At 43.4% G+C, this 21801-nt stretch overlaps 1 protein-coding gene across 1 annotated transcript in view; it reads right to left on the reverse strand.

The window, feature by feature from the left end:
• LOC132472500 (nuclear receptor ROR-alpha A-like) overlaps window positions 1-21801 on the reverse strand; it is an 85252-nt gene that overhangs the window by 36071 nt on the left and 27380 nt on the right. Inside the window, exon 2 of the mRNA XM_060072133.1 lies at window positions 769-801. Coding sequence (XP_059928116.1) covers window positions 769-801 — 33 coding nt within the window. The remainder of the gene's footprint in view (window positions 1-768; window positions 802-21801) is intronic.

Consider the following 21801-nt stretch of genomic DNA (forward strand, 5'->3'; position numbering starts at 1 on the left):
GGTTGCAGCGTGTAAATGAGGCAGCGCAGGTATTTCCTACCAAGAGACTTTGAACTCACGCTTCCCCTGAGAGAGCGCGCTGCTTTTGATATTCCCTGCCTTTAAGGTAGTTTGGGGGATATCTGTAGGCCTAATTAGAACCCCTTATTAGTGGAGGGCTGAAGCGCATCACCCGTTTGGTGGGCAGGACCCATCGTCATTATTTTACCTTTACGACAAAGGGGAGCCATGCACTCTGATTTATAGCCAGGAGGAAGCCCAGGACGTACGTGGAGGAGGAGGAGAAGATGAACGGGGGGCGTGAGCACAACGAGACGTTAAAGAAGGAAAGAGAGCACGGCAGAAAGAAAGAACGAGAGAATCGAAGAAAGAACAGAAGTCAGAAAAGGGAAGGAGGAAGGCGAACCAAAACACTGATAAACAGTAAACAAACAGCAGCGACACTCTGGGGATTAGAGAGCTGTCTGACTGCAGGGCATTGACACTTAATGAAACATAAATGTTCCATTTACATCGCAAACAAAGATGCGTTTCATCTAATGTAAATCACTGTCTTAAACTCCATTATATGATTCACATTGCTCAATTCGAGTGGGAAACAGAAATGAAGATGACAACGGAAAGCAGAAACTAATGTTGTCTACATATATGCAGTGCTGGAAGAGACACTGGCCAACACTCTCTCCAGATCTGCGGTGAGTGGAGCCCACATGAACACAGTATCCTTCACAACAGATCATCATTCTGTGGAGCAGGCAAGGGACTCACATGTATGGGTCTTCTTCCCAGCTGCTGAGGCGCCTGCAAGACAGAGAAGGAAAATAATGAAGCAAAGACATTCTGATACGAGGCACTCACGTTTCACTGAGCGTCAAAGGAACATGGAAGTAAAGGCAAATTAAATGGCGAGGAACTTGGCTTTCAGACTACACCCACCAACGATAATGACCATTCTCTCTGGTCGGTTTCCTGCGCCCCACTTCATCATAGATGATGAAAGCCAGTGAAGATGTCTCATTTTAAAATCGATTCTCATCTACCAGACATGCAGTGTTTGAGAAGAGCTGCAGTATTAAAAGGCCAGTACTTGTAAAAGTGAAAAGTAGAGCAGTGTGTATAGAGAGCCCAGACAGAAGCAGGTGGTTGGCCTGGCCTCCAGAAGGCCATGGAGAATGGGCTGTTCCTCGGGCACAAATCTGCTTGGCCACAATAACATGCTCTACTGATGCCTGTCACAACTCACACAATCTGGCCAAGGTCACACTGTGTGTGTGTGTGTGTGTGTGTGTGTGTGTGTGTGTGTGTGTGTGTGTGTGTGTGTGTGTGTGTGTGTGTGTGTGTGTGAGTGTGAGTCTGTGTGTCTGTGTGTGTGTGTGTGTGTAGGTGTGTGATTGTGTGTGTGTGTCATGAAGGTCATACATAACAACAATGTTGTAAACATAAAGAGAGAGACAGCTACACTGCATGGTTTTGTGTGCTTGTGTTAGTGTGTGTGTGTGTGTGTGTGTGTGTGTGTGTGTGTGTGTGTGTGTGTGTGTGTGTGTGTGTGTGTGTGAGAGAGAGTACCTGAGTGCTTCATCTGTTGGCATAGTGCAAGTTATTCAGTTTCTACATATAATGGATCTTGTAGTATTGAACTGTAGATATTCCTAGTATTTTCTTTTTAGAATTGCCAACCTGTAATTCGAAGTCTGACAACCATTAAATTAATTTTTCAGAGCATGTTTCTTCTTAGAACACATAAACAGAAAAACCATTGAACAATGATGTTGAACTTCATCAAAACTGTTGGTGGACAGTTGACTGTGTAACAGTGAGTCCTCCTGTCTCGATGACTAATGCAGGATGGACAGAGTGGGGGGGTTGAATGTGGCATTCTACAGATGTTCAGTGCTGGTACCTTCGGCCATCTGGCTGTTCACCCTCATCAAACAGACTATGTGAGCCATTCAATCAATGTCATTCATTGATGGTGGAATGCGACCTCAAGCTCAACAGAATATGAATAATTTGTTTTGAATGATTGTCTTTCTTTTAATGCAAGTCATTTGTCTTAATTGGACATTTAACAAATCCGACTTAAAATATTCAATATTCCTTGTGAAGCCACACAGCACTTGGCAAACCATGATTTCATCAAATTGCTAAGACCAAAGGTGTGAAAATTAATGTGTCCGGGCTCATCAATTTCCATAACATCTCAGAAACACAAATCTGTCATGAAGGTCCCTGACCCCCAGCCAGCTGGCCACGCCCTACCCCTCCCTGCCCCTCCGGAGGCAGGCCAGGCTGACCCAGAGCTGGGTCCTCCAGCAGCTCCTGGACGGGGGCCGAGGAGCAGGGGGTCGGGAGGAGTCAAGGTGGGGCGAAGGGTGCAGGCGAAGGGTGCATGATGGATGTGAAGGATGTGGGGAGTTGGTAGTGGGGTGGTCAAGGGGTGTTGTCGGGTTGTTAATGGGTGGTGTCTGTGGAAGGGGGGGGGGGGGGGGGGGGGTGGATAGGTGGGGGGTAGCCGGGACTGTTGGTTTGTTGTGGCAGTAACAGAGGCAGCCTTAATTTAGACCGTTGTAATGTTATCATCAAGTGTTGCCTGTGTACGGGTGTCCACTTTATGTGTAAGCTACAGTACAGTTCGCAACTCTAGGTGCATTCATTTAGATCCTTCGGCGGAAGACGTGAAAGAAGAATAATCTGTAAAAGATTATTTGCAGGATTAGTGTGGGTGTGTGGGTGTTGAGGGGGGGGGGTCTAGGGGGGTAGTTGAGCGAGAGGTTCTGGAGGCGGGGGGGTGTCGAGGAATGGCGTGTCGCTCCGTACATGGGTGATGTTGGTGGGCGGGCCCCGTAGCGAAAGCTCTGAGTGGCCGTGGGCCAGGGCCAGCTGGTTTTGTTTGGGGGGGGGGGAAATCGGCGTGGCAACACGGACACGTGACGCCCCGTGTCCAGCGGGGTATTTTCAGGAGCATGCTTTGGTATCGAATGACTGGCAGCTTAAAGAGACACCTATCACTGCTGGACAGTTGCTGCGATGTGTGGTGGTGGAGAGTTTCATGCGCTCCGTTTAGTTTCCTTGAAAGTGTCTGATGAAAAAAAAGGGAATTCGTCTGAGACTACCAAGTACTGATCCTGTCCTGGCGTCAACCAGGTTTTCCTGCTGAAGGGGACTCGGGTCAAGCGGCGACAGAAATGGGTTCTCCATTAAGGGCTGCTGCTGACTTTCAGCCAGACATGGCCAGGCCCTCCGCTGCAGAGGGGATCGCATGCATGCAGACAGACGTGCACACAGCCGCATAGACACGTGCACACAAACACAAGACTCAGGAGTAGGTTAAGGACAGCACCCCGGATGACCCCTCTTTAGGAAGGCATCAAATAACCTGAGTGAGAAAGGGGTAACTCATGGCAGAGAGAGAGAGAGAGAGAGAGAGAGAGAGAGAGACTCCCCGTGCCACCCCTGGGGTGGCACGGGGAGGGAGAGCACTGGTCTGGGATATCTGAGGGAGGGGGGGGGGAAGGGAGAGAGAGAGAGAGAGAGAGAGAGAGAGAGAGAGAGAGAGAGAGAGAGAGAGAGAGAGAGTGAAGAAAAAACAGTGGGAAGGTGCAGTGGGAAAAAGTGAGGTAAGTGGGAAAAGAGCAGAAAAAGGAGTCCAAAAGACTCAAAGTCACTATGACTTTTTACATACATTTATTTTTGTCTCTCCAACCCCCACCTATCTATCTAATGTAAAAAAAAAAGAAGATCATTCTAATTTTTAAAGCACTTAACCAATCCGTAGAGAGGGAACTGTCATGGGCCCTTAAAAAGCTAAATTACTTGTGATTCCCATGGCAGTGTTATTTCTGGTAGCATTTAATAGGTTATTAATGGGAGTCTGCCTGGCAGCATGAACAAACCTCCAAAAGTTACTTCTACTGCTTTCCGATCTTCACCAAGGAATTCAGGTATAAATCCACAGTTTACCCTCAGCTTCGCTGATGTGGACAAACAGCACAGACTCGATGTAAAAATACAAACACCATCTTTCTCTGTATGCAATGTGATCCTGTGGAGGTATTTATTGGACCTGAGTATACGTAGCCCACTGAAGACCATTTGCGCGTACCGTGGTCCACAAATATCGTGTCCTTGTGCTTTGTAAATCTATACCCACTCGGGTATTTCACGAAATACATATTTTTAACATGAATTTTCTGTATCAATGTTCGGTGAGTAGTGCCACTAGGAGTGATACTTTTCAGAATGAGTCACGTGCTGTTAACTAAGGCGGTCAAATCTGGTTCTTTGCTAGAACTCATTCCTTTCCTGTGTTAGATTAGCAAGAGAAATGTGCAAGATTTGCACAAACACCCACTGTCCTCGCTCATGTTGGTGAATGATGGTATAAATGTGGAAGCCACTGCCTAGGGGAAAAAAACACCTAAAACAACAAATGATTTTCGCTGATTTCATTGATCATCAAAGGCCAACCGGAGAAGCCAACGTGAATTAACATTGTGCAAAAGATCTTCATCAGCAAAAAAAAAAGAACCTGCTTTTCCCTTCCCTAATGTAGCCAGTGTTGTTGTTCATCTCTGGTGACCTTTGACAGGCTCCAAAATTAATCCTGTGTACACACCTCTGCTTTCATATTTCAAAACATTGAAGGCTCACCCACACCGGTGCAGGGTTTAATCACTGAATCTAGGCCAGATTGGAATATTCATTAGCTCGGCTGTTTTTTAAATCCAACATGAAAGTTGCTTTATTCAAGATTAGGACTACGACTTCTGTTCATAATGAAGGAGAGATATGTTGAGGAATTTCATTAACTTAAGGCTTGTAAATAAAGGAAAACATTCATACTGGCTCTAAACAAATAACACATTTCAAGTCCCCAGCCCCCAAAGATAGAATCTAACGTCATGAAACCCAGTCCTTATGAAACCTTGTCATGCAACACAGACTGGTTCAAGCCAATGTTTGGAATATGTTCAACTGTAACACGCACGGTACATAATGCACTAAACAGAATGCTTTCCAGTCCAGCGTGCTTATTTATTTAGCTGTGTGGCAACATGGATCAATCGCAATATGGCCAACAGAAGGAGTAGGCAGTGAAGAGGCAGGCACAGACAATGCTTTTTAATTATTAAAACCGGTTGGCTCTTTGAAATACGGGATCAGAGTTCTCTGATCATCAATTATTGTCGATCAAATTCCATAAACGGCAGTAAATATTTAACGTGGGTGAACTTGTAGGGTCTCTTAACGTGTAGCTTTCAATGCAGCACCACATCTCCACTCCCAGAATGAGTGGTGTGGATGAGAGCCATGGGAATACGTTGGGGTAGTCCACCTCTGCCGTTTAACGAAGGACACAACTCCTTCATTACCCACTTCAGTGAGCATTTATAATGGAGAGCTAATGGTGGAGTCTGACACGCTATGTCTTGAGACATTTATGAGAGGTTAAACATTTAAAAGCTGAAGAAATGTGATTCACGATAAGGGTCCAACCATAACAGCGATGAAACCGCGAACACAAGGGGTTACCATGGTGATGATCGTTCATGACGGTAAAATATGAATGTTCGCAGTTCTTTATTTTCGGTTCTAGCTGTTCATTTGACTGAAAATGCTTCATGAATAACAAATTATTGTCATGTGTTATACTTAACACATGCATTTATGAATTGCAAGATGTTGAGTAACTTTGTTTTGCTTTAAAATATTTATATAGTGGTTGAGCAAGACATTACGAAATATGTATTTCCTGATCTTCTAAGGCAATGATGACGAATGTAAAGCCTTTTCCTCTTTGCCCAAGTATACATTTTAACGAGCATCTGTCCTTTAAAAGCTGTCAAATTGTAATAATCATCCAAAAAAAGCAACTGTCTAACCCTTAATGATAACACGCAAATGCCATGAAAGAGAGGCCAGGTTCTTACTGAAATGGCCTGATATTACCACCATATTACCAGCACAACCCAACCACTCTCATGAGTTGTACCTATGGTTAACAAAGACCACTGTTAATCTGAAGGCCGTTTGCAGCACAAAACCCTCTCTTCCGGCTGGCTCTGTGTGGCCAAAGAGGCAGATCAGCTTTCGTGAATATTTCAACAGGCCTTTCATGTTTCTGTGCACCAAGGGAGAAAAAACTCCCAATCTTGTCTGTGTAGGATTTCGGTGCAGGCTTCCAGGCTTGCTACATATTTGTATATGTGGCATATGTATACGTAACTCTGTACGTATGTAACTCTAATTTTTTTGAAGTGAATTAAAAATAATAACTTATCTCAATGGGAACAATCTGGTTTAATAAAGGTTAAACAATCCCCACATTCATCGCCTCTCTTCTCATCCATATGCTCTATATTCCCAGTGGAGCTTGGGGACACCGTATTTCAGCCTCAGGTCCATTATCAGTGCATTCTGCAGCGGATTTCTTACAGGGGCTGCCATAGGATACTCTATTTTTGCTTAGGAAGGTTCCCTACTGAGTTAATTGACCGGGAACTAAGTTTCCAAGTGGCAGCCATGATAAGAGCTGATGAATTCTCTAAATGCTAAGGAAAAGTGCTTCAAAGCTTCCTCTCCTTTTTAATCTCCTTTAGCATCCTTTACGAAAGTTATCCTTTACGAAAGTTAAGTTAAGGTCAACCCACAATCCCTTGCGGCAGCAACACTTAAAGCAACGACCCATCCGACCGTTCACAAAAAAACCTGATCAACATGACCGAGAAGGGTCATCATGGAAGTTACCGTTGCTTACTAAGCATTTAACACCTTCTGCAATATATTGCTAATATTTCAAACATTCAACAATATGTTAAACCATAGGTGAACTATGAACATGACACTACTGTTGTAAAATGATGTAGTTAACGTAGTTGTGTAAGCTACGCTCACTTTGCAACACTGATTACTGCATTTTGGGCGTAGTTGTATTGTCAGCCTTTAGGAATATCAATAATTCATCTTTATTTAGTCATAGATGCGGAAACCTGCATTAAAAACCTTCAACTGTATTATCTCTTCAGCGGGAAGAGAAATGCAGCCACATCAGGCTGGAGGTAAGATTTGTGGGTCACAGTGTTATTTTAAACGGGCATGGTCAATTCAACTAATTCAGACCTACAAGCAGATGGTGAAGGGTATTGTTCTGGAGAGGCAGGTGTCTGGCATCCAGGTGTCCAGAAAGTGGGAGAATTTAAAAACCAAAGACAAGGTCAAGAGAATCATACAGCTGGGCACTGAGGTGGGCAGATGTTTACGGATATAATGTTGTACAATAAACCTACCCCAACCTTCTATATGGAAATGTAATGTGCCTATGAATTAGTTATCTTCACATTTCGTTGACCTTTTCATTAACCTTTTTGAGGCCAAAGCTAATTATGAGTAGCCACAAAGAATGCGATGACAGAGATTGAATGGAGAGTACTTCTACTGGCCCAACGTTTTATTGACTATCCGATCGCAGGCAGGGTCTGTCCCGGGGGGGGCGGGTGGTGCGGTTTGAACCCCCATGGTTCCACCCCTCAACGCAATTTTTCAATTGGATGTGTTCAGCTGTGTGCCGCATGCCTTGGCATGCCCAAACACATTTCACATTGACGGCTGATGAGAAGGATTTGATGCGAGAAAAGTATTGAAGGCCTCGTCAGACAACACCAATTTGATAAGTAAACAGTGATCTCGTGCCGTTATGTGTGTTATGTGTCACACCTTTTAATGGTAGTATTTTTTACTCTATGTGGTATAACAAAGAGTACGTAGTATGAACAGTTTCCCGTGTGTATTATTCCTGATGTAGTTCCATCTGAACACACGGATGCATACATGAAAGGCACTTAAACTCACTTAATGATTCAGGTACTGCTCAAATCATATTTTATTTATGAAAAAACACCAAAGGGCTCTATGCAAATCAGCAGGCACTGTAAACACTAAAACATGTGCATACATTTAGCTAATTAAAGTTGGAATTCAACATTTAAAGTTCAAGCGGAAAGGACAGGGCCTCTGCAATAAACATCAGAAAATGGCTGCCAAGCAAAGTGGCTGCAAGGTGAAGGCGATATTAAGGACGAATACATCAAATATATTGGAGTCATTATTCAGACCTTGTGCACAGAGTTCGAACCATTTCATTAAGAAAATACCAATAAATATACCATGTTGAAAAAAGACAACCTCGTCATTAGGCAATATACACAAGATGCAGTGCAGTAATTATAACAGTAATGCAGTAAAGAAATTTGCCGTCCAAATAGATATTTAGACAAACAAACCACCATACCTTCATATAACAGTACATATACCTATGTGTGAAGGTTCACATCAAAAACCTAAATGAAAAAACCATATGAGAAGACACTTTCTAAAAAGCCCTTGATGGGAGTATAAATCCATTTTGTCTCCCTCCATAGATCGGTCTCAATTTAATACTTTCTCCAAAGATCATTTTTCATCATTTTGAGCCATTGAATTCATTCCAGTCCTCCCATCCTACCCCTCCCCCTCATGGCCCCAGGTGCCAATATGTGGAAACAGACCTGGCACAAAGACTGAAGGAAGGAAGGGGTGTGGGGCATTAGGAAGGGAGAAGAGGCGCTAAATGCCTGTTATGATGGAATGATGGAGGAAAGTTAAGACAAATTAGGAAATTACGTAGGGATGGTCTCTCTGCTTTTATTGTGTATGAACCCAACTCAAGAAACCATACTTCGACAGGCTTGGTTACAGTCTTTACCGTCCCTTCACAGGCAAACACACGCATCTGCATATTTGAGTTGGTTGCTGTGCTCTCTGGATTCATGAGTTAAAGAGTTCAGTTCTGTTTTTGCACTGCCTGACTGGCTTGCCAACTGGTTTAGTCATTGACTGGTTGACCGACTAACTTGACCTGTTTGACAGCCTAGAAAAGATAAATGTGTTAGCAAGAGACTGGCTGTCACTGACTGACGGGAAATAAAGTCAAATAACAAATAAACAGGCAACCAGAGACAGGGTCCGAGAGATCAGGAGTGTTCCAGGTTTATATGCCTTCATGTCTAGCTCTGCGGACATGCCACACATCCTTCATTGCCCACAACTGGCGAACAGTAGATCTACAGGACAAGACATGTCTTAGTAAACAGAAATCGGGCACAGCCCTGAAAGATGGGCCTATGGACGATGTGTTGGATACCTCCATCATCACTCACTGCACACTGTGCTCGTCAATGGAGCTAAAAAGATACACAAAGATGTAACCCTCATGTTGTGACTCTCGATGTGCTGTGTCTTGGATGATCAGTTTGTTCAATAAACACCCTCCGTTGGTCTGCAGTGTCCTCGATGACTTTTACTCTGGGTACATGATTATATCTTTGTACTCTATTGTCCCTCATTAAATGTGTTGGTTATCTTGTGCCGAGGAAGACTTGAGGGGGTTGTTTTGTGAAACATGGTTTCGGCGGTTCTGTGAAAGGCCATGAATGGCTTTTTGGATGGATGTCAGCTGAGTGGTAAGCTATGCACCGCTAACACCATGAATAAACCATCTGCGCCATGAGCTCCATGTTGTACAAAAGATTGTATAGAATACGTCACCGGCCAAGGGGCCAATCTCATTTGACGTAGGATACCTCCGGGGCTCCGATGAAAGTGCTGCGCTGCGTTGCCTTCAGCGGAACGTCACCTCACCGGTACAAGGGGTCCGAAGGGACCGTCAGCAAACGTTTCTATGTACATGAAAAATAATCAATGTACAAATAATTTAGTCAATTTTAAAGATTTATTTTTTGCATTTTTTATGCTCTATTAAAGAGTGAGATAGAGCGGACGGTATGGGAGATAGAGGGGAGGACATGCTGTAAAGGACCGCGGGCAGGTTTCAGGATTCAGGGCTCAGCAAGAGTCAGGACGAATGGGGATACAAAAGCGAGAAAAGCAAAACACCCAAACAGGCAGCAGTACTGATTTACAGTATGTACCCATAGACAATATGCAATGCCTTCAAATGTGAAAATTACATTGCATGTTCAATGTAATTATTGACCCTACAATTTGTATCCAGGACTGAAAATAATAAAATCCTGAAAACTCCTCAGAGAGAAGGGTACTGTTCTACGGTCTTGACCCCGCCCTCTGGGAGAAACCAAACCTCAAATGACCAATCAGTGTCCAGCATTTGTGGATTTCCCTGCCTCCTCAGCCCATGCCTCCCCCTCCCCCCCACTGTCTATTTCCGTCTTTTCATAAAGCTGTGCTGATGAGATTAGCAGGAATGATGATTACATAGCTTACATAAGAGGTTCACATTCAACCCTGAATCAACAACAGTCACAGAGAGAGATTACACATTACATCTCTTCTCTTTCTCTCCCTTTCCCCCAAAGTCCATCCTGTCCATGTTCATTACCCTCTTCATTCTCCGCTCATCTCCCCTGGTTCCTTTCTAACATGTGTGTACTCTTTTCATTTCAGATTAGAACAAATGTCCTGTCTGTCTGTCTGTCTGTCTGTCTGTCTGTCTGTCTGTCTGTCTGTCTGTCTGTCTGTCTGTCTGTCTGTCTGTCTGTCTGTCTGTCTGTCTGTCTGGCTCCTTGTTTCATGCCTCACTGGCATGAAAAATAAAAGATCAGTATTTAATATGAATCTAAATTGTGTCAATATAAATTAATCTTTTTTTATCAATAGATGATTGTGTATACATGCAATCGCAATCGTATGTATACTGTTAGTAAGTAAAGTCAAATTGGTTTGAATGGATCAATTCAGCCAACCCCCCCCTCCCCCCAAGGGTTACAGGAAATGAATAGGCCTCCACTGGGTTTGCCCGCACTTCACTCCCAACCCAGTTTAATGAAGAGCTGTGGGAGGGCAGGGGGTAAGGAGAGACAGAGAGGGAGAAAAATGTAGATGAGTGTGTGTATGTGTGTTTGACTGAGAGAGCAGGAGAGAGAGAGTGAGAGTGAGAGTGAGAGTGAGAGAGAGAGAGGCAGAAAGAGAGAGAGCGAGTGGGGGGAGAGGGAGAGAGCAAGTGGGGGGAGAGGGAGAGAAAAGAAAGAGAGAGACGGAAAGAGAGAGAGAGAGACAGAAAGAGAGAGAGACAGAGAGAGAGAGGAAGAAAGAGAGAGAGAGAGTGGGGAGAGAGGGAGAGAGACAGAAAAGAGAGAGAGAGAGACGGAAAGAGAGAACAGGGTGGGCCAAAAAACACTTTGCTGCTTTCGCAGAACACGACTTCCCTTTAGAAATGTCATTGTTTCTTCCCCCTCAGCTCTGCTGATTTCCACATTGTGATCAACTACCACAGTGGAGACTGGGGCCGCTCTCAAAGGCAATTAGCTCATCAGATGAAGCCGAGAGAGAACCTCTATGTGGCTTTTGTGTATAGTCCCGAGGACAAAACAAGGTAAAGGGCTATTAACTGAAAGCCACAAACATGGTCGCTTTTTGCTCACTCGCAATAACGCATCACACACATCTTCTCTTTATAATGACTGCTCATAACACAGCCACTGAACAACACACGGACATTTGCACTCCACCCTGTTTCACAAAAATGAAACACCCTTTGAACAAAATGTTCATAATAAATTCCAGAAAATTATACTTAATTGTTTTTTTTATTAGTTAATAAAAGCTATTTTATAAGGCCCCTGCTATATCCTACTATGGGATGCAAGTTTATTTAATACATTTTTAAACCATTGATATAGTTATTCCCTTAATCCGTTAAAAGTCCGGGAAAACCATACAAATGGGAAAGTTTCGACACAAGATGTTACTTTTGGTTCAAGGAGGAAGTAAAGAAACGTTGCAGTATGTGTAAAACTAAGCGTGGCTAACATAGCAAACATGTACTAGTAATGGCTAAACAGAATAAAGACAGTATATAATGAACTTCAACGTACAAAAAACGGTTCATGACTATAACTTTCTTTAGGATATGAATAACGTCTCAGTGATGTATGGGCAGAATGTAGCAGAACAAAAACGCACAGTAGAGCACAGGGTGTGCATGGCACATTGCTCATGGACAGACAAATCTCTTAGAAGCAGGCCCTTCCATTAGGGTCAATAGAGGGCCTTAGGGGCCGAGGAGCTACAGAGACCGACTTTTTGTAAAAATGCCAAAAAGCTGTTGTGCGAACAACAATGCTGTGAACCCTAGTTTTCACTTTTATGTCCTCCCAAGCAAAAAGACGGCCTATGAGGAGAACAAAGTGGATTCAGGCCATTAGACATGAGGGGAAAGGAAATAAACTTAGCGCTCCTTAATGAAGCCTCACCTATGTTTACAGTCGCCACTTTGTCACCGTTAAGCTAAGTATTTAAAACTAATATGTAAAAGGCTGTGTCAGAATTGTTAATGTGGATATTAACTTCATTAATAACAGAGGCATTTTGCCGAGATACTGCAGTGCATTGTGTAGGGCGGGTGGGGGTGCACGTGGTTGGTTGCAGGGGATAAGAGTGTTAGCACCAGACAGGCTAATGAAGGATAAGACCAAGAGTCATAAACAACTTGAGTTGGGTCCATCAAGGTTGGGTCACAGAAACGTGTGTTGAACAGATGGAGGCGTAGAAAGAGGGAGTCAGAGAAATGTGTTACCCTGGGAGAATCAACGATTTAGTACAGAACAGCACTGTACTAAATTACATCGTAGTTTCCACATTCATCTGGCCATTTGTACATCATGTGGTTGATTGGCAGGCCGTGTCAAGGTGTGCATCAGGCATTCACCCGTCCGCTCCAGGTCCTTCTCTACCTGGCCTCTGAACCAAACAGCTCTCATAGTACAATTATGGCATTAGTCAGAAGGCCCAAACACAGCATTCTGTCCAGACAGACATCTGACATTAGGGAATGTGTGTGTGTGTGTGTGTGTGTGTGTGTGTGTGTGTGTGTGTGTGTGTGTGTGTGTGTGTGTGTGTGTGTGTGTGTGTGTGTGTGTGAAGGCTGGTTTAACCTTTGTGCCTTGATCCTTATTGCACAGAGGATCGCAGCCATTACCCTGTGTGTGTGTGTGTGTGTGTGTGTGTGTGTGGGACCTTAAAGCCATCATGTGTTAGTACAAGAAAGAGATAATAGCCTAGTTGTGTGCAGCAACATGACCCTCGGAGGTCAAGCCACACTGTGGTTGTGAAGGCCATCAGGTTGTCATCAAGGCCCCCAAGTCCAAAAGAGACATTTCCCATCGAGTTTGGCAGCACTCGTTTTAAAATGAAAGAGCAGACGCAGTGACATGCTGTCTGCCCGGCCCTGTCTTAATTAAAACATTACTGCAGGCTGTTCAGGCTTCAGAGAGCCCCTTACATAACCCCAGCACTGCTGCAGAACACACCATCAATACAAGGAGAGAGGGGAGAGTGTAGGAGAAGACAATACAACAGTGGAAGAGAGAGGGACAAGACCAAAGAACACAACAGCGGTGGAGAGAGAAGGAGTCGAGAAGGAAAAGGAAAGAACAAGTAGAGCCAAAGAACCAAAGAAGACAGACATAGAATAAGGAACAAAGAGAGTTGGGAAGAGATGTGAACAGCGAGGAGATAGAGTGGAAAAACAATCGATTTGACAGGAGAAGAGACTATAAGGAATAAGGGGAAAGATGAAGAGAACGTGAAGATAGAACGAGCAGAGAGAGAATGAAATGATGAAGAGACATTGACAAACAGTGAGGCAGAGGGTAGATGAGGAGGGATTGTAACAGGAAGTGAAAGAGCAGGCGTTGCATCTTAAAGAAAGTGTTATAATTTGGGGCAAAACAGAGAAGAGAAGTGTGGGGGTTAGGGGATGACTGCAAGGGAATTCATGAAGAAGAGGAGCAGAGAACAGAGCATTTTGTATGTACACCCTCTGAGCTCTGTGACTGCTTTTTCTTTAATCCATTATCGATCCTATTAACTGCAAATACGAGTCGTGCTCATCATGAAACCGACTGCCTGAGTTAATGGCTTCCACTTCCTGCATAGCCGAGTGCTTAACAACATGGGACCAAAGCTTACAGCTAAAACTTTCAGAAACAGATTTCTGTTTGAGCTAAAGTGTGCTACTGGTCACATGTTGGAGATTCAATGGTGAGCAGTTCAAGTGTTTTATTATCCTTGAAATATGTACAATATAATTCCCGCAAAACCAATTCCCTGTATCACCAGCAGGAATGGGAGGGTCTATGAATATGGAAATCATACAACACATTCATGCCTAAAGTCTTCCCCTCCCTAAATAAGCCAGCCTACTAATTTACATATCTATGTTTATTGGCCGATCGATGCAATATTCTGTATTGTTGACATCCAAAATATGATTATATATTTATGAACATCACCCATTCAGATTTCAGACATGAAGGTTTGCAACTTCATTGAAATAATATGAAAAACCTTCTCTTCCGCAGGTCATCAGCACCCACAAAGTAAACACGTACTAGATTTAAGTCAATTATTTAACACCATTCATACGACACGTCTGTGGGGAAACCGTGCTGGTGGTCATCACATCATCGCTCCGCATGCTAACATGCTACATCAAAAAGACTACGCTAGCCTGTCCCTGTAGCCATCCATTCAGAAGCATCTTCTCCTGGCAGTCCGCCAGCCAGCTGCTTAAGCCTGCTGTGGGGTGTGCGATAACTACTGTACCTGCGACTGCCTCCACCTGAGCTCACAGCTGGATGCTTGTCTCCTCTCTGAATAATGCCTGGCATCAGCCCCGCGGCGACCCCACCAGCTAACTCACGTCCTCGCTGGCTGTAGCCAGCTCTGTGGCCCAGCTGAGTGCTCGTGTACATAAAAGGTCTCAGCTCCACTGAGCACAGCTGTTCCCTACAGCGCTCTTAACATTCGGCATCATCCATAATGATTAAGACATCGTAGCAAAGGGCAGCTTCTAAACTTTTTAGTGTCTTTGCAGAATGTTTCAGGACTTCAGGAATGGGGGAATGGAAATTGCTAAATAGTGTTTGAAGGACGTTTTTACCGTCTGGGTTCAGAAGTAATCCAGAATAACCTTGTGTGAATGGTCAGAGTCCTATCGAGTAGTCTAGAGTTCTATAAAACAAATGATTACATTTGGTTACCCTAGTTACAGAGGCTGCTGGGTAGGAGGCCTGACAGCACCCCCTCTCTTAACACGGTTGTCAGCTGGCTTTCGCTGTTGGTGATATTTATAAGAGAAATATATATATATATATATATATATATATATATATATATATATATATATATATATATATATAGAGAGAGAGAGATATTCTCTAAGATATTTCTCTATTGTGTGTTGGTGGCTTGGTAGCTGTAAACGTTTGTAGCTGTAAATAAGATGTGATGCTTTTTGATACCTTTTAGAGAATGCCTTCCTATTGCGAACATGAAACAACTGACGTCAGATACAGTACAAGTGTATTGATGCTAGAAACTCGGGTGTAGTTTAAAAGTCAGTCTCAATCACATCTTGATGTATGTATGGATAATCTGCAGGAAGAGTGAATGACAATCTAGAGGATAGCTTCCAGCATTCTGCAATTAAATGAACAAGCATCAGCTGAACTTTGTCTTGTTATGGAAATGTGGTGTCAGTCCTTTGCTCTGATGGTGCACCCCTGACAACAGACACACACATACTCCCCTTGAGCAACGATGTGTACACATTGTGTTTCTATATCATTAAATAAAGTGAATAAGTTAGGAGTCCAACACAGTCTTAGGCGCCTAATACACTGATCTTTAAATCTATCTGAGTAGTTTGAAGACACAGCAAGACACATAAAAAAAACACATATCTCTTACTGTTATCTCTTCAGCTGTTTGGGATTTGTCGACTCACAGACGGGGAGTTGGATGTGAGGGAGAAGGATGAGGAGAGGAGGATAAGGAGAGGAGGATAAGGAGAGGGATAAGGAGAGAGAAGGGAATGAGGAGAGAGAAGAGGTTGTTGTAATTTCGACTCAACCCTTCTCTCAAGAGGATGTCTCTCTGTCTCTCTCTCTCTCTCTCTCTCTCTCTCTATATATATATATATATATAAAGACAGACATATAGTCGCTCTGCGAAAAACCCAAACCCACTCAAACATTTGAGAAATGTCAATGTTTCTATTTTAAAGCACTTTTCTGGTACATGGAACGAGACATGGACTCATACAATGTAACGTATGCACAAGTAATGCCACATATGCATTAGCACTAAAGATATATAATATTGACGTGAATCCTTAAAAGTAGACAGTCATGTCTGAATGATCAAGATGAACTGAACGTTTATGAGAACAGCAAACGTATATAATATATATTCTATCGAAAAACAAAAGACATTTACAGGTAGAATCACCCGACTGAAAGGAATTGGCCCCGCAAACAAAAGGCGAGCATAAAGGGCACAGACAGGACACATCGGGCCGTAACCGGCGGAGACGGCAGGCAGAGCAATGGCCACTGGGACCAGACATGACAACAGAATCACAGGAAGGAAGACGATGGGGAATACAGCGCAAGTTTGTTTGTTTGTTTTGTGTCTGCGTGCGTGTGTGTGCGTGTGTCTGTGTTCTTGTGTGCGGGTTTGTCGGTGTACTTGCATGTGTGTGTTCTTCTGTGCATGAACGTCTGTGCACTTGTGGGTGTGTGCGTGTGCAAGTTAAGACTTGCCTTTGTTGTATTTCTTCTGCCTTTGCATGTAAACATATGCACCTGTTTCTGCGGGTCATTACGTCTTTTTTTGTGTATGAGAGAGAATATTTGATGTTGACCATGAGGCACCTGTGTGTTTCTGTGTGTGTGTGTGTGTGCGTGCGTGCTTGTGTGTGTTTCTGTGTGTTTCTGTGTGTGTGTGTGTGTGTGTGTGCGTAGGTGCGTGCGTGTGTGTGTGTGTGTGTGCGTAGGTGCGTGCGTGTGTGTGTGTGTGTGTGCGTAGGTGCGTGCGTGCATGCGTGCGCGTGTGCGTGTGCGTGTGTGTGTGTGTGTGTGTGCGCGCGCGCGTAGGTGCGTGCGTGCGTGTGTGTGTATGTGTGCATGCGTGTGTGTGTGTGTGTGTCTTCTGTGTGCATGCTCTATTAGGCACGACTCCACCCCATCCATTACAGTCAGCCTTAATAGCGGCCCAACGGTGTTAATTTTTTACCAACAATGAGGCCAATGAGGACGAATGGAGTGGCCCTCTGGGACTATACCCATATATTACAGCTGCGAGGCTGCGCAAAGACACCAAGGAGGAGGTGGTAGTTATTTGTTCTGCCAGGCGGGGCCAGGCGCACCCAGAGTAATGATGCTGAGGGGTGTAATGGCACAGGTTCATCTGGATTAGACGCTCCTCAGTATACTGAATATGGCCGGTGCGCTGCGTCTGAGAAGATGCAAACGGAGCACGAAGTAGTTGGAGTCGGAGACAACTGCAATGTGGATCTGAGAATGGCAAAAGCTGAAAGCTGATTGGTTAGGATCCCCTCTACGAACTATAAAACTGCGGCTTTGTTTAACCCAAAAAGAAGATTTTTTTCTCAATGTCCGATCTGGTTAAAGGCGCCAAATCTGTGCAGAGCTCAGATAACGAATAATCCCAGAGATTCAGTGTTAAAATACAACTAATTCACGCAGATACTGTAATAATCTCTGAATTGTCATGTAAAGGTGTGTCTGTAGGCTCTCAATCCATCACCGAGTGAGGTAACACGATGTTGCTCAATCACTGATCAATGCTGATTCATCAGTGATTCAAGCCCTCGCACAGCAAGTGACACCTTCCTCCCCATCACCTAGCAGTGGTTGTTTTGCGAGAGAGGGTCAACGCAACAGAACCGCTCTTCCACTCACTCCGTTTTTATTCCAGTCTCTGCTACAGCATTCAAACGGAATACAACTCCCAACTGACTGACGTCCCCCTACTGACACTGTTTGGATCTCTGGGAAGTGACGTCTACAAAGAGACCTGCAAGTACGGCTTATCGCCATAGGTATCGGCAGACAGAACGACACGGATATCTACGAGATTGTCCCTTTAGAAGAGACTTTGACGGAAGTCCAACAGCTATTGTGCTGGTGTATATCTGTGGAATGTGATATTGTGCTGAGAAGACCTGAGAGGCACACACTGGTAGCGTACAGTGGTACCTGTAGATGCATATTACGTAAATACATATACACCTTAAAACAATATGAAGTGAAGAAACACCATAACCCATAATATTATTTTGGGGATTTTCAAGGAAAGGCAGTGGGTCACCAAAAAATAAAGACATTTCGATAATCAAAATGATAATAATAAGGGCGTCTGACTCAGCAATCAGTTTTAATTACTACTTCAATACCTATGGTTTTAATCATCATTTACCTAATGTTGCAGGTAGGTGTTGAAGAGGTAACAAATTACAAGAATGTATCCCATGTAGTTTTGCTAATTTACAATACACAATTATTTGGAGAAATAAGGAATCCTCCAGGTTCATGAAATATGACATACTACAATGTATATAATATCTGTTAGTGTGCGTGTGTTCATGCCCCCCTGTGTGTGTGTGTGTGTGTGTGTGTGTGTGTGTGTGTGTGTGTGTGTGTGTGTGTGTGTGTGTGTGTGTGTGTGTGTGTGTGTGTGTGTGTGTGTGTGTGGGACCTCATAGTCATTATGTAACAGTGACATCTGCTGGGATGGGGTGGGTGTTAGCATAAGGTTACATCAATAGCGTTTCCCTGCTGCTGCTCTATGTTGCTGCCCTATGCTGTAGGCTCTTTGTCTTATGCTCGATGCTGTACTGTTGTCACAATATAGCTTACAAATACATCTTTTTGTATTTTTTAATACAAGCCTTATTTAATCCCTATGCTTTGTTTCGTGTAGGGTTTTCTTAAATGTAGAATTACATCAAAATCCCATTACCCTCAGCTTCAATGCTGCTCATTCATTATAGGTGTCAGGTAAAACAATAATGTATTGTTGTGCGTCGTCTGTCATGACAATGTGGAGGAAACACACAGCTACACATAAGACTAATATTGCCTTCAAATGTCGTCCACAGGACCACGACTGAGCAAAGACTTTAAACAGGTATGATAGGCAGAATAATCATTACATGCCCTATACAAGATGAACCAGGAATCGACTCAAATATGTAGATGAATGTAACACAGCATTTATTTCCATTCTATTAATGCATCTATTGTGATTTTCATTGAATGATTGACATTAACGAGAGCTGGGTCCATTCTAGAGCAATTGGTGACTAATTCAAAAACGTATCGTCGATTGAAATGTAGTTCTCTGGGACTAAAAGTTACGGGGTCATTTTGGTGGATCCAAGGCTATAGTCTAGCAGCAGTGCATGCTGGGGATTACAAGCACTGCTGCGAAAAATAACCTTTGACCAATAGCATTTGGGGGATTTTGATGCAGCGTTCACAATGGATTCAGGCAGAAAAAAGGATCATTTTAGTGGACGAGAACAGGGCGGTAAAAATTTGGTGAGGACAGCAAGAAATACTGGCAACAGTAACACAAGACAGTATGTAAACTTGTAACATAGATTCATGCCTGTTTTTTTACATTAGTTATTAACCCTGCTAACCCTACTAGTTGTTCCAGGGGGGTCTGTCTGTCTGCCTCCACGTTAAAGCAGAATTAACCAAAAGGAATGCGTTTGCTGTTTAGGATTCTGTGACCCAAATGATGCTCTAAAGCATGTAATGGACTGATAGCACTTGCTGTTTGATTACAGCAATTACAACCCACCTGCTCATTACATTGGTCTAAATCAAGTCAGGGCCTGTTATGGTGCTGTCATCCCGATCTCTTCCTCGCCTTCTTCTCCACATACCCACCAGTAGCCCGGTAAACCGCAGGAAATAGCATATTTTCAATGAGGGGTTCCGCAATACATCTTTTCAATTTTCCAGGGGGGTGTCAGGGTGAGTGAAAGCACTCTAAACTACGCGGTGAGAAGTTAATCCTTTTATCTCTATCCTTGCCGCGGGGGCCCCCAGAAATAAACAGGGATTCTAGTGAGGTAGACTCCGCTGGAAGGGAAACAGAGGCACAGCAACGACACGCTGAGCAATGAGCAAGGCAGGGAACGCATATGAATACACAGAGTCTCGATGTGAAAGGTGACTTCATTCTCTGTATAGAACAAAAACAATGTATAATGTTATCAGACGTGATATGATTATTTCAGTGTTTAATAAGGCGTGAATTAATTAACTGTTTCAAGTGCTTATAATCAGACATAGTGACCCCAAGAGTCCAATTAGGTGTGTGTGTGTGTGTGTGTGTGTGTGTGTGTGTGTGTGTGTGTGTGTGTGTGTGTGTGTGTGTGTGTGTGTGTGTGTGTGTGTAGAACAGGGCCAATGACATGACGTAAACTCCTTGTGTTCCAGATTGTTTCAATAAATGACACCAGAACACACTGCGACGGTTTGAAGCTGGTACGATGCTCTGCCCTTGAGCAAGGGAAATAACTGAATGAACCAACAAATGAATGCATTAAAAATATTATGAATATGGATAATAACTATCAATCGGACGGCACCACAGTCTAATAGATAGTTGCGATGGCCCTGATCCAGCAGTCACCCACGATGTGATCAGCGTTGACAGATCAGACGACTCATAGTGTAACACACACAGTGTGTGAGTGTACAGACACTGCTTACTCATTTAGTCTTTTATCAAAATGACAGCCTTTTCTCTCCATCTATGCTGTAATCCGAAAATAGATTGTCGTGAGTGAGTGAGTGAGTGAGTGAGTGAGTGAGTGAGAGCGACAGACACGCAAGACATCAGCTCTCACCTGCATTAGTCATACTGCATGTGCAACATAGGCTGAATAAATCACAGCCCCTGTGTAGTCTCCAGACAGGAACTAAAAACAGAGTACGCAACACCAGAGAACCCGACAGCCAATCCCCAAGATGGAACCTGAAAAATGACTGTCTCCACTGCCCTACAAAGGCAACGGTGAAAGCTGGAGAAGGTTGGGAAAAGTTCCAGTTTTAATGCGGAATATTTAGAATACAACTTTTGTGTTGTTGTTTGTGTTGGGTCCTCATGGGGTAGCTGGGTATTACTCAAACTACAAGAGGCGAGTACAGCTGTATCCTTCAGCCTTGACTCATTATGCGTCTTCATATGTATAAATATACATAAACATGACCAGAGACATAAAAGCATGGTGAAGTATGTATAGCCGGGACACCACTTAGGATGAAACAGCAGTACAAAGACGCAAATGGAAAATACAAGAATAACTCATATAATAATGCAACATTTTTTTTGGAGAAGTCTTGGCTTGAAGGGCAAAAAAAAGTCCCTTAACTTTATAGATAATATAACTAACTAGGTATTATAATAATAATAATGTGGCACAGGCTTAAAAATGGAATATCTGTTTAACACACTGATAATACAACACAACCAAATAATTTGCACATGAATGTATTTTAGGAGGCTTATCATGACATCAAACACAATGGGGCAGTGTGTGTGGAAACTAAGAAATAACTATTTAATAAGCAGATAATAATTCTAACAACAGAAAGAATCACACCTTACCAGTTGCCATTCCATCACGACCAGCCTGAGCCAAATAAGCAAAATCTTTATCTTAACATCTTGTGTCCATTCGGTGATGCACCAAAATACTTGTAAGCATTAATCACAGACACTGTTAATTTCTTTGGGAATTCGATACAAAGAATGTTGATGGCAGACATAGATGGATGGACTTGCCCTAAAAAAACCTATTGTTAGCAAATGACCAATGGCCGTAGCAGGTGAGGCATCATCAATATAGGGGGTGGTGTTGTAGGGGGTGGTGTAGGGGGTGGGGCAGGGCACGTGGAGCTC

This window comes from Gadus macrocephalus, chromosome 14, assembly GCF_031168955.1.
Source record: "Gadus macrocephalus chromosome 14, ASM3116895v1".
Lineage (NCBI taxonomy): Eukaryota > Metazoa > Chordata > Actinopteri > Gadiformes > Gadidae > Gadus > Gadus macrocephalus.